The following is a 14,150-nucleotide window of genomic DNA, read 5'->3' on the forward strand; positions in this document are numbered from 1 at the left end:
GAAAAGGAATACTACTTTGACAAGTATATGCCTATGGATTGCCATGGGCTTCAGTCATGTCTCACGCTGCCTAATAGCCCTGGCTCCTGTTCCTGCCGATATTAAGGGTAACCACTCATAAAGATGGAAATGCTGAATCTAACTCCTTTTTACGATTCATCTTTTGAGTAATCTAGTACAAGTTTCCGCGAACTCCTTAGCGCTATACCATTTGTTATTGTGGTTTATACCAATTGTGTATCGCTCATCATCTCCATTTCCCATTGGCTATTGCATATGGATTGCGTCATATCCTTTTCATATTTCAAGAAATTTAGCACTTTTATCCACTGGGTGGCAGAGCAGCACATGGGCATCTCAAATGAGGTGCATTATTTGGATAACTTCCTCTTTGTGGGTCCAAATGGTCATGAATTTGAGGCCCTCTTGAATAATTCTCATAAGATAAGAAGTGCCATGCTGAATCAGACCATTGAGCTCAGCATCCTGTCTCTGACAGTGGCAGTCCGGGTCACAAGTACTCCGGAGATCCCCAATAGTCGATCTGTTTCTTGTATCTCATTCCCAGGGATAAGTGCTGGCTTTCCCAAATCTACCTGGCTAATAACTGTTTATGGATTTTTCCTTCAGGAACTTGTCCAATCCTCTTTTAAACCCTGTTATGCTAACTGTCTTGACCACATCCTCCGGCAACAAATTCCACAGCTTGATTTTGTACTGACTGAAAAAATACCTCCTATGATTTGTTTTAAATCTGCTAGTTGCTAATTTCATTGAGTGTCCCCTAGTCCTAGATTTTGAAAGGGTAAATAACTACTCTCTATTTACTTATTTGATCCTGCTCATGGTTTTATAAATCTCAGTCATATCCTCTCTCAGTCAGCCCTAATCCTTTTCTCCACAAGGAAGCTCCTTCCATCCCCTTTATTATTTTTGTTGCCTTTCTCTATATCTTTTGTATGTCTGCTATGTCTCTTTTGAGATGGAGCAACCAGAGCTGCACACAATACACAAGATGCGGTTGCGCCATGGATCTATACAAATGCATTATGATATTCTTAGTTTTGTTCTGTATTCCTTTTTAAATAATTCCTAACATTCTATTTGCCTTTTTAACTGCTGCCGCACACTGAGGTGAAGATTTCAAGGTATTGTCCAGAAGGTGGTTCTTTTTCAGAGTGGTGACTCCTAACATAGAACCCAGCATCATGTACCTGTAATTAAGATAATTTTTTCCTACATGCATTACTTTGCACTTGTTCACATTAAATTGCATCTGCCAATTAGATGCCCAGTCTCCTAGTCTACTACTTACTACATTCCACTTCTATAGTGCTACTTGACGTATGCAGTGCTGAGCTCACAATCAATAGGGGGGTAATCTGCATGGTGCAGCAATTACTATTTTTGACAGAATGCATGGGGTAACCTGAATAGTGTGGCAGTTCCTACCTTTGACAGAACTCATGGGGTGATCTGCCTTTCACGGCAGTTGCTACCATGGGCCGACTGGATAGACCGTTTGTTCTTTATCTGCAGACATTACTATGTTAGGCAAACTCAGGTAAAATAGGCTCTGGGAACTTCACCTACTTAAACAATGGTCAATAATTAAATGAGGCTATAAGTTGGACTCAAAGGCAGCCTAAAAAAGGTGAGCCTCCATATCAGATCTAATAAAGGCAAGACAGGGAATATGACACATCAGATCAAGAAGTTCACTCTAAGCATCTGGTGCAGCCAGGTGGAAAGCATGGAACCGGGACGCAGTAGCAGAGAAGGGCACAGACAGGAGTGATTTCCCAATGAGCAGAGTGCATGAGGAGGGGTGCACAGAGAGAGACATCACATTGGTCACCCTCCAGTCTTAAGGTACTGAGGATTTTAAAATTATAGGTTGCAAATCACCAGAAACAGGTCTGCAATTTCATGTTTGAGTTCCTTCAGAATTCTGGGATGAATACCATCCAGTCCTAGTGACTTCTTGTTTCAATCTGTCAATCTGATTTATTACATCCTCCAGTTTTACAGTGATTTTGTTTAGTCGCCTGGAGTCATCACCATCAAAAAATGTTTCCTGGTGTGGATATGACCCCAACATCCTTCTTAGAAGAGACAGAGGCAAGTAATTTGTTTAGTTTTTCTGCAATTTCCTTGTCCTCCCTGAGTGTCCTTTCACCTCTTGGTTATTAGCAGCCCAACTGATCCCCTCACAGACCTTTTGCTTCAAATGTACTTGAAAAAGATTTTACTACTTGTTTTTACCTCTATGGCAAGCTTCTTTTCAAATTCTCTCTTAGCTTGCTTAATTATTTTTTACGATTAACTTGCCAGTGCTTATGCTCTTTCCTATCTTCCTAATTAGGGTCTGCTTTCCATTTTTTGAAAGTTGCTCTTTTCATTTTAATTGCCTCTTTCACCTCATTATTTAATCATGCCGGTAATCATTTGGTTTTCCTTTGACCTTTTTTAATGAATGAAATACACATTGTCTAGGCCTCAAAGATGGTAATTTTAAACAATGGCTATGCCTCCTTCAAGCTTCCAATCTTGTGAATTGCTCCTTTTAAGTTTCTCTAATTTTCCCATTTTATCATAGTCTCCCTTTTAGTAAATTCCACTGCAGTAGTTTTCCTTAGTGTTCGCCCTCCAATGATTATGCCAAATTTAATTAATTATGATCACTGATGCCAAGTGGATCTACCACCTTTATCTCTTGCATCAGTTCTGTGTTCCACTTTGAACTAGATCTAATGTAGTTTCCCCTGTTGTTGGTTCCAAGACCAACTGCTGCAGTCGTTGATGGTATCTAAGAAATTTATCTCTCTTGCATGTCCTGATGTGACATTTATCCAAGCAATACTCGAGTAATTGTGTTGCCCATTTTACTAACCAGTCTAATCTTTGTTAACATTCTATAGTCTGTTTCCTCATCCTGGCCAGACGAGCGGTAATATCTCTCTACGACTATACTCTTCTCTTTTACCCTAGGAATTTCTATCTATAAGAAATTGCCATACTGGGTTAGACCAAGGGTCCATCAAGCCCAGCATCCTGTTTTCAACAGTGGTCAATCCAGGCTACAAGTACCCGGCAAGCACCAAACAGGATAGCTAAGCTTCCTGCTGACAAGGTGCACAAACCAAGGAGACATTAAAGCAGTTTATGTTCCAGAGAGGCCACCCTCCAGCAGGTCCAATTCTTGCTGGGTCACCTAATTTTTGCTTGCAGGATAATACCCACGGGGAGGGTTTCCCTGTGGTACCTTGCCACAATGGCTGCAAGGGGTATATGCAAAAGGCAGCAGTTCATTAGGTACTCCAGACCCATAAAAGAAGACCTTTGCATTTGAGACACTTTCCTTATATCTTTCAATGGCAGAGGCATGTGGCAGGAAGAACCCTTGCTCACCAATGCCTCTAGGAAACTGATTTGATGCTTGCTTCAGGGGCACTTGGTGTGCAGAGGCATGGCATTCAAAGAGGATCACAAAGGATATCATAGTCCTGGAGGTATTTCCCAATTAGTAGCCTTGTAATTAATGGGGGGCAAACCTGGCTAATAAACATGCGGTTTCAGATCTGACAAAAGAACTGTGGTGGATACAATAAACAATATCTATGCTAGAACTTATGGGGTAGTAGCCCTCTTGATAGAGTTGGTGTTGTGTCTCCGTAACAATATTGAGGTCAATATTCAAAAGCCATTTAGACTGATAACTGAAAAGTTAGGACATAAGGCTTGCCATACTGAGTCGCACCAAGGGCCTATCAAGCCCAGTATCCTGTTTCCAACAGTGGCCAATCCAGGTCACAAGTACCTGGCAGGATTCCAAGGGGTAGATAGATTCCAAGCTGCTTATCCCAAGAATAAGCAGTGGATTCCTGCAACTCTCCCTCAATAATTGTTAAAGGACTTTTCCTCCAGGAACTTGTCCAAAACTTTTTAAAATGCAGATACACAAATAGCTTTGGCCACATCCTTTGGCAACGAATTCCAGAGCTTAATTATGTGTTGAGTAAAAAATATTTTCTCTTATTAGTTTTAAATATATTACCCAATAACTTGTTTATCCCCTGGTCTTTGTACTTTTTGAAAGAGTAAACAACTGATTTAACATTTACATGTTCTGTTCCACTCATTTTATAGACCTCTATCATATCTCCCCTCAGCTGTCTCTTTTCCAAGCTGAAGAGTCCTAACCTCTTCAGCCTTTCTTCATGGGAGAATCGTTCCATCCCTTTTATCATTTTGGTCATCCTTCTCTGTACCTTTTCTAATTCTGCTATATCTTTTTTGAGATGTGGTGACCAGAACTGCACTTAATACTTAAGAAGAAGTCGCACCATGGAGAGATACAGGGGCATTATGATATTCTCTGTTTTATTTTCCATTCCTTTCCTCATAATTTCTAGCATTCTATTTTTCTTCCTTTGTGTTGCTGCACATTGAGCAGAAGATTTCAGTTTATTATCAACAACGATGCCTAGAGCCTCTTCCTGAATGGTGACTCCAAATGTGGAACCTTGCATTGTGTAACTACAATTTGGGTTATTCTTCCTTAAGTGCATCACTTTGCACGTGTCCACATTAAATTTCATTTGTCATTTGCATGCCTAGTCTCCCAGTTTTGCAATGTTCTCTTGCAATTTCTCACAATCCTCTTACGATTTGACCACGGTGAATAATTTTGCATCATTAGCAAATTGGATCACCTCACTTGCTGTTCCCATTTCCAGGTCATTTATAAATATATTATAAAGCATCAGTCCCAGACCAGATCCCTGGGGCGCTCCACTATCCATCTAAATGGTAAAGCAGCCATATCTGAAGCTGTATAAAGCTAAATGTTAGCCGCATAAAGAGTTATTTGGCTAGAATTTAGCTGCATAATTCAGCGGCGGTCTGGGTGCAGGCGGGCGGGAGGTATTTCGGGGAGGGCTGGAGTTAGCTGCTTAACCTATGCTGCTAACTCTGGTCGCACCATAGGGCTGTCCTACAGTTAACCAGCTATACAGTCCTTATCCAGTTAACTTTAAGAAAGCCATGTACATTCCGCGGTGCGACCATGCCACTGAATATCCCAGTTAACTTAGCTGAATAGGTATACCCTGCAAACTTAACTAGCCGCTCCTTGGCTGAATATCAGGCCCCTCATGTTCAGTGCATTCCATTTAGAACCTAATGACATTTGGTCGATCCCCCCAATCATTAGTTTTAAATGGATTAGATTACTGCAAGAATATATATGAAGGCCTACCAGCCTCTGCTATTACTGTGCTACAATCTGTCCAAACTGCAGCTGCAAGGGTTTTAACAGGCACACGATGCTGTAGTCATATATCACCTGTGTTACATTCTTTGCACTGGCTTCCTGTTTCATGGCTTGTTCAATTCAAAATTTTATTGATTGTTTTGAAAGTGTTGCATTGATGCTAAGAGGTTCATACTGAGCTGCAGTACAGGTCTGGCTAGCTAGCCGGTTATACATAACTGTCTAACTAATGCTGTGTATTCAGAGGTGCAGCCACACTGTTAAATGTATCCAGTTATCTTAAAGTTAGCCGGTTATGTATAACTGGCTAACCTTAGGATAGCCCTTTGGCCCGACCACAGTTGGGTGGATAAGTCAGCCAGCTAATTCTGAATATCCAGTTAGCCAGTTAATTTATCCAGCCAACTGATCTGCTCCCCGATCCACCCAATCCCCGCTCCTGACTTGTCTGGCTAAAAAGTGTTTAAACCAATACTATGGACTGTGTTGAGATGAGTCAGAGATCTCTTAATCCACCGAGTGGCACAGACATTATGTAGCGCACGTTAGGTGTCTCCCATCATTGCTGTGCAAGTATAATGATTTTGTGCCTAATAATTTGCCTAGTTTTTGGAAAAACTCCAGGATTAAAAATTCCGTGCGCTGAACTTTGTACCATGTATGCGGCCTTCACGGGCTGTGTACGCGTCCACACGCGCACAGCTTAGAGGGAACACTGTGTGGTGGCCTTCCATCTGTTGGGAATGCATATGGAGAAAGTCTGCGTTGCGGCAAGAGGGGGCTAAAGCTAGAAGGGCAGACAAAGCCTTATAAAAAAAAATGTGTGCCTCTTCAACAAGTTTCTTATTTATTTTTTCATCTCAGCAGTTTTCTTCTGTCCCTTTGAACAATCTGAACCAGCCTCTATTGGGCTTCGGTTCCATGAAACTTCATTTGCAATACCAGGGTTCCCCTGTATTCCCCCCTCCCACACCTACACTGACAGCCCAGCTATTGCAATGGTCTCATTCAGGGACTAGAAAATCATATCTCTCTTCAGAACCAGATAAGAATGCAGGCAGACTCTGGTCACTTGGGGTTGCCATTGTGCAATGGCACAGTCTCTCTCCTTCCAGGTGCTGCTCTGCAGTATCCTTACAGCCTGCCTGGGGAGCAAAAGCTCGGCCCAAGAATTGAAGCCAGGTCATTACTTTGTCTCATTCCACCTCTTAATAGTTCAGGTCCCACAGTGACAAAATCTTGGGCAGGCAATTTTCTAAAAGTCCACTTTATGGATAGAGCAGAATTTTACCTGTGGAAATGGTTTTTAAAATTACCCCAAAATAAAGTGGACCGATATGCAGAAGTCACCCAGCTTGATGGGCTCTCTGCCAGGGTACTATCAAGCTAGGGCGAGAGAACACTGCAGAAATTTCATCTTTGTGTGACTTTCCTCACTCCAAATCATGCCAAATCTTCACTGATGTGTACTATGCTGTTCGTACGTCTCACCGTGCATGTAAAACTGGCCCCAAAACCCTAGACCACCACCAAAACGTCACCTTGAGTTACTTGCTGGCCCTCCTATAGTGGTATAAAGAGTTGACTACTATGTGTGCCACTCTAGAGACTCACTCTCTCTCCCGCCACTCCCCCCTCTCCCTGCCTGAAAATGCCCAAAACGGAATTTGTGATAAATATCACAAATTCTGCTTCGGGCATATCACACAGCTTAATGCCATGAAAAAAGGTGCAGTTATTTCTGTCGATAAAAGCGTGCAATAGCCTGCATTACGCTGTTACACAGTACAATAATGCTCCTCATTTTCATTGATCCCGCCCAAACCCCTCCTTAATCCCACATCCCACCCTTTGAATAAATTCAAGAAATTTACATTTGCGGCACATGTTGCGATATTTATCACATGCGTTATGGTGTTAGCATGGGCGTTAGGGCCCTAATGCCTGCAATAACGCATTTTGATAAATGACCCTCTTAGGTGTCTAAATGTAGGCGCTGAGCTTTTTTCAAATATCAGCTTCAATTTGTTTTGTTAAATATATGAGGGCGCCAAAGTAAAGGTGCTGCTCATAGTTGTAAATATAAGCTTTTGAATGTACAACTGAAAGAAATCAGATTTGCCAATAAAAAGCTGTTTTTAAAAAAATCAGAGAAAGTCTATTAAGCAACAGATTTCTATTTTTGTTTCAGAACCGTGTTATTGTCTTAAATTTCCCAGCAACAGACTACTGGTGTATTTCTCTATGAAAGACTATAGCTATTTCTTACTTAGACAATGAGGAATTTCGAGTTTTGCCCATCACAATAGCTACTTTACAATCTGGATTGCCAGCTCCTAAAACAACAAAAAAGAGGAAAGACATTGTTAGAACACTGAATGACCACAATTAGCTCAGCTACGATACTGAAAGGTGTTTCTGGTTGCAGGACATTTTATAAATGCACAATAACACATATACAACAGCAAATTTATTTAATCTTTATTTTGTCGTGGCCGATTTTATTCATTCTTTTTGTGCTTATGCAATACCTCCTAGGTTCTGGGTAGAGACTGTGCCTGGACTTGGAAAATATGACAAGAATCTAGGCACATCCCACTTTTAAAATACCCTTGACAAGGGAGTTTTTAAAGATACCATGAAGGATAAGAGATGAGTTTCGACTGTGGCTTTGTTGCTAGCCTGCAAGACAATAACAACCACAGAGAAAAGAAAAGCAGATATTTTTCAAATATGAATAAGAGTGAAACAATAATATAACGCTTCTGGAAAAATCTGATTTCACCTGAAACCAAAATACATGCATTTAAAGACGTATGGTGAGAGTTAACCAAAAAACAAAACAAACAGACTTAACAGAAATTAATTTGTTATACAAAGCACAAAGAAAATCAGATGAGGTTATGTTATTTAACAACCGCACATAAAGACAAAAATGTAAAACATTTCAAATAACCTCTAAATATGTACCAGGCCGATAAGGACAAGAGAAAGGAATAATATTTTGAAATGCTTTACACATAATTCTTATAGTTTCACAAAAAGAATGATCTATATCTCCACGTAACAGTGGGTGTTGAAGGTTGGAAAAAAATAATTTAAAATGTTTTAAACAATTTAGGGGGCAAGAATCAAACGATTTTACATGGTCAAAGTATTTACTCCTGCTGCAACAATACAGTTTGAATTTCTCCCCCTGCTCCCAAGTATGGGTTAAACTACGTGCACTGATCACAGCATGTACACTTTATCAAGGGGCAGGGGCAGTTATGTGAATGGAGCTTTCATACACATAACTTTGCACCCGCTTCAAGGCAAGTGCAAAATACCTGGAAAACTAAGAGCCTGCAGGCTCCCTGTACTTTTTTTCTTTTTGTTAACCTCCTGCCTCACTGCGCTCCAGCTCAGTTGGAAGCAAGGCTGGGAATTGGCACCATGGCCTTTGGCACAAACAGGTACATGATATCTCTCTTATTGAGAAAGTAACCTTTTCTTTGAAAAATAATTCAATGATGTGTGAAAAAATATGGGGCAAGTTTTAGGGAGTACTGGAACAGGTCTGTTTGAAGGGCCAGCATGTGAGTTTGTTCAAGGATAACTGATTTTTATAGTCACTTGCAGGGTCATCTATCATTTCGCATGATGGCCTTAATCTTGCGTTAAATAACGCAACACACGCTAGTCTGCAAATTTCACATTTGCTATGCAAGGGGGAGGAGTCTGGGAGGAGTTAATGGTAATGAGCAGTTCCTAATGTGGAATGTGATAGCGTAATGTGGGGGTACTTTTAATTCGGTGTGGGGTTTGAGGATGGGGGTAGGTTTGTGGGAGATGGTTTTACATACACAGTCAGAGGTACGAACAGCAAAATTGACATCACTGAAGATTTTCTGTTGTTTGAATCGATGAAACATACAAGAGGAGTTATTTTATGCAATGCGCTTTCTACCTAGGTTCCATCAAGCTAGGGAGACAGTGCATCAACCCCATCCTCAAACCCCACACCAAGATAAAGTACCCCCCCCCCCTTTACAGTGGTATAAATAGAGAGGGAAATATTGATTTCTATTCAGAGGCTGTCTCTCTCTCTCTCTACCCCCTCTCTGAATGGTATGTGCGATAAAAAGCGAAATATAGCACAGGTGCGATAAATTTATCAAGCATTGTGGAAATTGCCTATGCGATGCAGGATCAGGAAAATTATACTAACCATGCCCCCTTTTTGTTTTTTGTTTTTTTTAAATTGCAAGCACTATTTTCGCTATTTTTATAGAATTTTGATAAATCCAGGGTTAAGTTTGTTTGGGGTAGGAATTTTTTTTTGTAATATAGCGGCTGTCTCTGTTTCAGAGCTGTGATGGATAGGTTTGCTATTATGCTGTATAATGTGGAAACATTTATCTATGTTTGAGTGTCACCTTTAAGCTGTTGTAGTGCTCTTCTTGTTAAATAAACAGTTTAAAAAATACCATCTTGGAAGCTCAGATCAGAGGTATTCTACGCATTAGAAAAGGTAGAAGGAAGGCTAAAGGACTACCAGTGTGATTAAAAGGTGAGATATGAGAGGCTATAATAGCTAAAAGAACATCTTTCAGGAAATGGAAAAAGGATTTAAATGAAGAAAACAGGAAACAGCATGAGTACTGGCAAGTTAGATTCAAAAAATTGATAAGGAAGGAAAAGAGAATTTGAAAAGAAGCTTGGCATGGAAGCAAAAACTCATAATAAACATTTTTTAAGGGTACATTCAAAGTAAGTTGGATCATTAGATGACCAAGGTATAAAAGGGGCACATAGGGACAACAAAGCTATAGCTTTGCTTTGGCATTCACTGAGGAAGATGTAAGAGATATACCAATACCAAAAATGATATTCAAAGGTGATGATTCAGAGGAACTAAAACAAATTTCAGTGAACCTGGAAGATGTGCGCATGTTATAAAATCGCGCGTCCATGTGTGCTCGCTGGGTAGCGCACGCGTATTTTTAAAAAATCTACCCGTATGGGAATAAACTGATATTCGGTATCTAAATCTTTACTGGGGAGCAAACATTTGGGAGTATTCAGTATGGGGCGGATTTTAAAAGGCCCGCGTGCGCCGGCGCGCCTATTTTGCATAGGCCGCTGGCGCGCGTAAAGCCCCGAGACGCGCGTAAGTCCCGGGGCTTTCGAAAAGGGGCGGGAGGGGGCGTGTCCGGGGGCATTCCCGAAACGATGCGGTGTTTCGGGGGCGTTCCCCACCGTTTCGGGGGCGGGCCCAGGGGCATGGCGCCGGCCCGGGGGCGTGGTCGAGGCCTCCGGACCAGACCCCGGGACCGGAGGACGGAGCGGGGCTGCCGGCGACGCGCGCAAAGTTACGCCTGCTTTCAGCAGGCGTAACTTTGCGACAAAGGTAAGGGGGGGGTTTAGATAGGGCCGGGGGGGTGGGTTAGGTAGGGGAAGGGAGGGGAAGGTGGGGGGAGGGCGAAGAAAAGTTCCGTCTGAGGCCGCTCCGAAATCGGAGCGGCCTCGGAGGGAACATGCAGCTCGCGCTGGGCTCGGCGCGCGCTGGTTGCACAAATGTGCACCCCATTGCGCGCGCCGACCCCGGATTTTATAAGATACGCGCATATCTTATAAAATCCAGCGTACTTTTGTTTGCGCCTGGTGCGCGAACAAAAGTACGCGCCCGCGTATTTTTTAAAAATCTGCCCCTATGTGATTACAACATAGCTTTTGTGGTATGCTCTGAGTTGTCTGTGAGTAATCTGAACCGAGTATCTCATTCCACCTCACCCTGATATGCTGCTGTTTTAAATACAAGAGCAGCAGGAGGTGGCGACCCTCTGGAGCCCCTCAGAAGGTTCTCTATTCCCTCCCAACTTCCCAATTGGCATCAGACACTACGATTCTCCACTTCTACTATGGAAAGAGGGAAACAAAATAATATTTAGAGGTCGATACTGAAAGGTTTTGTTTGGGTAACCTTTTTGAGTTACCTGCCCAAATCTCGATGTTTCAATATTTCTCCCCGCTGACCACATACATTTTGTGTGCACAAAACCTATCCAGACAAAAAAAAAAAAAGGGGCATTTATTTTTGCTTGTATTCCGCAAATCTCCAATGTTGTATGTGGATTCCAATTAACATACTGTTACGCATAAACAATAAAACATACACCAGGTGTAAAACATATAAAAAAACGTACTGAGACATAAAAGTTTTACATCATTCAATACAAATGCATAATGTTCAGTCAATGAAAACCTGATTAAAAAGAAAGGCCGTCAGTTTATTCTTGAACTTAAAAATATCAAGTTCACCTTTTACTTCTAATGGGATTCTACTCCAGAGCCCAGGGCCTTTTACAGAGAGTTTCTTTAAATGATATAGAATCCCCTAATATAGAAAATCTTGAGAGATGATGATCAGTTAAAAAGGTTTTTGATCTGGAGAAGCAAATAACTTCTGTTTTACTAGGATTCAATTTTAATGGGTTCTTGCACATCCAAAGATTAATAGCTGAAGAACCTTTTGGGCATAAGCAAAGGTGGCTGAAAGATTTCCTTTGACTGGAAAAAATAATTGCACATCATCAGCACATATCCAAAACGGAACTCCAAGAGAATCTAAGAGAGAACAGAATGGGTGCATAGTAAATGTTAAAGAGTGCAGCAGATACCACAGACCCCTGCGGGTACCCCCGGTAGGCTTTGCCATTAATATCTGTTAATATCTATTAATATATGTTTTTATATGACTAGTTCCCTGTAAAGCGCTACCATGCCAAGTTCGTTTCATATAAACCAATGTGATGCTCAGTGTTTGTCGGTACATAAAAACTTCCAAATAAATAAATAAACAAATTAATATGGACCTGCTGAGAGCGAGATAGGAAGAGAACCACGATAAAACATTCCCTTGCATACCCAATTGTCAAAAACTACTGGTTGGAAGCACAAATCACCTAAATTTACCTGAAAAGTTTCATCCAACTTCTGGCCTAATTATAACACAGATGTCTTCCCTTCATTTAATATCAAACCATTTTTCCCTAATCAATATTTAACAACGTCAAAAACCACAGAGAACCTTTGAGAATACCCCCCTCCTGCTCACACAGTATATAAAATTGGACAAAGCGGCGTACATTTTAAAAATCTATCTTAATAAATGCATAAGATCACCTAAGGGCACATACAAATGTTAAACGGTACTGGCAACAAACAAGATCCCGGAGGGGAGCCTGACCTATTACAATACCTATTTGACTAGTCACCCTGATGGTGGGGCTAATCTTTAGCTGGGGAGCGCACACTATCTGGATAAAGTTATGCACACAAGTCTGGTCAGAAAAAGAGCTGTCCTAACTTTATCTAGCTAAAGGTACATACATTCAGCAGACTTACCCACTATATCCCACTGAATATCTGTGAAAAGTTACGCATGTAACTTTACCTAGATAAATTTGCCGTTCACCAGCTTTCTGAATACTGGCCTGTTTTTTTCAAATGAAAAATCTATTTATTATTATTGTCAAATAACATATACAAACAGGAACATCTCAAAATGCAACTGTAATAGCTTTCCCCTCCTTTTCCCCAGTCAGCTAAAGCATTTTTTAACATTCACTGTGAAGCGCAAGAAAGCAAATTCCAGTTTGTCATGATCTTTCAATTTAAAAAAAAGTACATTTGTTTTATTTTGAATAACTCCTATGCCATGTGAGTGTCGATGAGCAGGTTTAGTGAGAGCAAAAATCATTGATCAGAGCAGCACAGTGTATGCCCCAGAAGTAGAGATGTGGTTGTGTGACTAAGGATGATGTATGGATGCTGGGGGTAGGAGGGGAGGGTGAAATGTGTGGTTAGCGGGTGGACCAACATGTTCTTACCGGAAGAAAGGGATTGTCAGTCACTTTTGAAAAGACAAATACTGTGATGTGCTACGGGGAACGTGATGCTCTCTTAACAAGCGGAGAGAAACGGACTTTTCCCCCCTACTCTTCCTGGCCAGCTCCCATGATTATCCCTGGGAGGAAAAGAAAGTTATTAATTTTCTAAATACAAATTACTTACAATGGGAGGAACTTTTCCTCCCATGGGAAATAATTTGGAGCCATGCAGTCAAAAGGGAGCCTGCCTGAACGTATTTCCACATAAAAAGCTGACCCACTAACGCAGGAAAACAGCTACTCCTCATTTCTTACCCACATTTGCTGGTGTAGAGAAATGTTTAGCCACCCATGACAACTTAAGCTTACGATGTTCTAGGCCAGAAACACTTTTTTCCACTTAACCAGGCTAATTCAACCTCGCAGTATTTCAGGAACAAAATCTACTACATGATGTTTGGAATCTGCATTAAGGCACATCGAATCCCAAGGCAAGACAAGGGGAAGGCAGGTGTTGTTCCCATTTTGCAAACCAAAGATCTACCAGCTCTCTTCCCAAATCTTCCACTACTCCTTTGTACTTTCCCAAAGAACTGGAAGAAAAAAAGACCTTCCCCACCCACCTCACTATTATGGTTGAGCGGTGTTTGAGTGGATCCTTGGGTACTGAGGCAGATGACCACGCTCAAGGGGAGGAGCCCCGTGAGGTGCCACAGTACTAGGCTAGACTCAGAACGCACAAACACAGTTAGTTCTTTATTATACAGCTTGAAGAGTACCACCAGAGGTGGAAGTAGTGAGGCAGTCTGGTAGTAGCAGTCTCAGGGACCTCGGCAGAGGGAGCCCTTCTCACCCCGTTGGTATAGGGAGGTTCCGAAGCAGGTTTCCCAGCAAGGCAGTACTGTGGATGATAGACTGAGAGTTAGAGTACTCACTAGGTGTTTGCTGTAAGTATGCGATTCCACCAGGTTGAAGAAGTTGGTAGCGGCATTGAGGCAAGG

The 14,150-nt window shown here is 41.6% G+C and overlaps 1 protein-coding gene across 2 annotated transcripts in view; it reads right to left on the reverse strand.

Moving 5' to 3' along the window:
* Positions 1-14,150, reverse strand: part of ACAD11 (acyl-CoA dehydrogenase family member 11) — a 289,500-nt gene that overhangs the window by 99,486 nt on the left and 175,864 nt on the right. For both annotated transcript variants that reach the window (XM_029589309.1, XM_029589308.1), the window contains one exon: positions 7,545-7,611. In XM_029589309.1, coding sequence (XP_029445169.1) covers positions 7,545-7,611 — 67 coding nt within the window. The remainder of the gene's footprint in view (positions 1-7,544; positions 7,612-14,150) is intronic.

This window comes from Rhinatrema bivittatum, chromosome 2 (assembly GCF_901001135.1).
Source record: "Rhinatrema bivittatum chromosome 2, aRhiBiv1.1, whole genome shotgun sequence".
Classification (NCBI taxonomy): Eukaryota; Metazoa; Chordata; class Amphibia; order Gymnophiona; family Rhinatrematidae; genus Rhinatrema; species Rhinatrema bivittatum.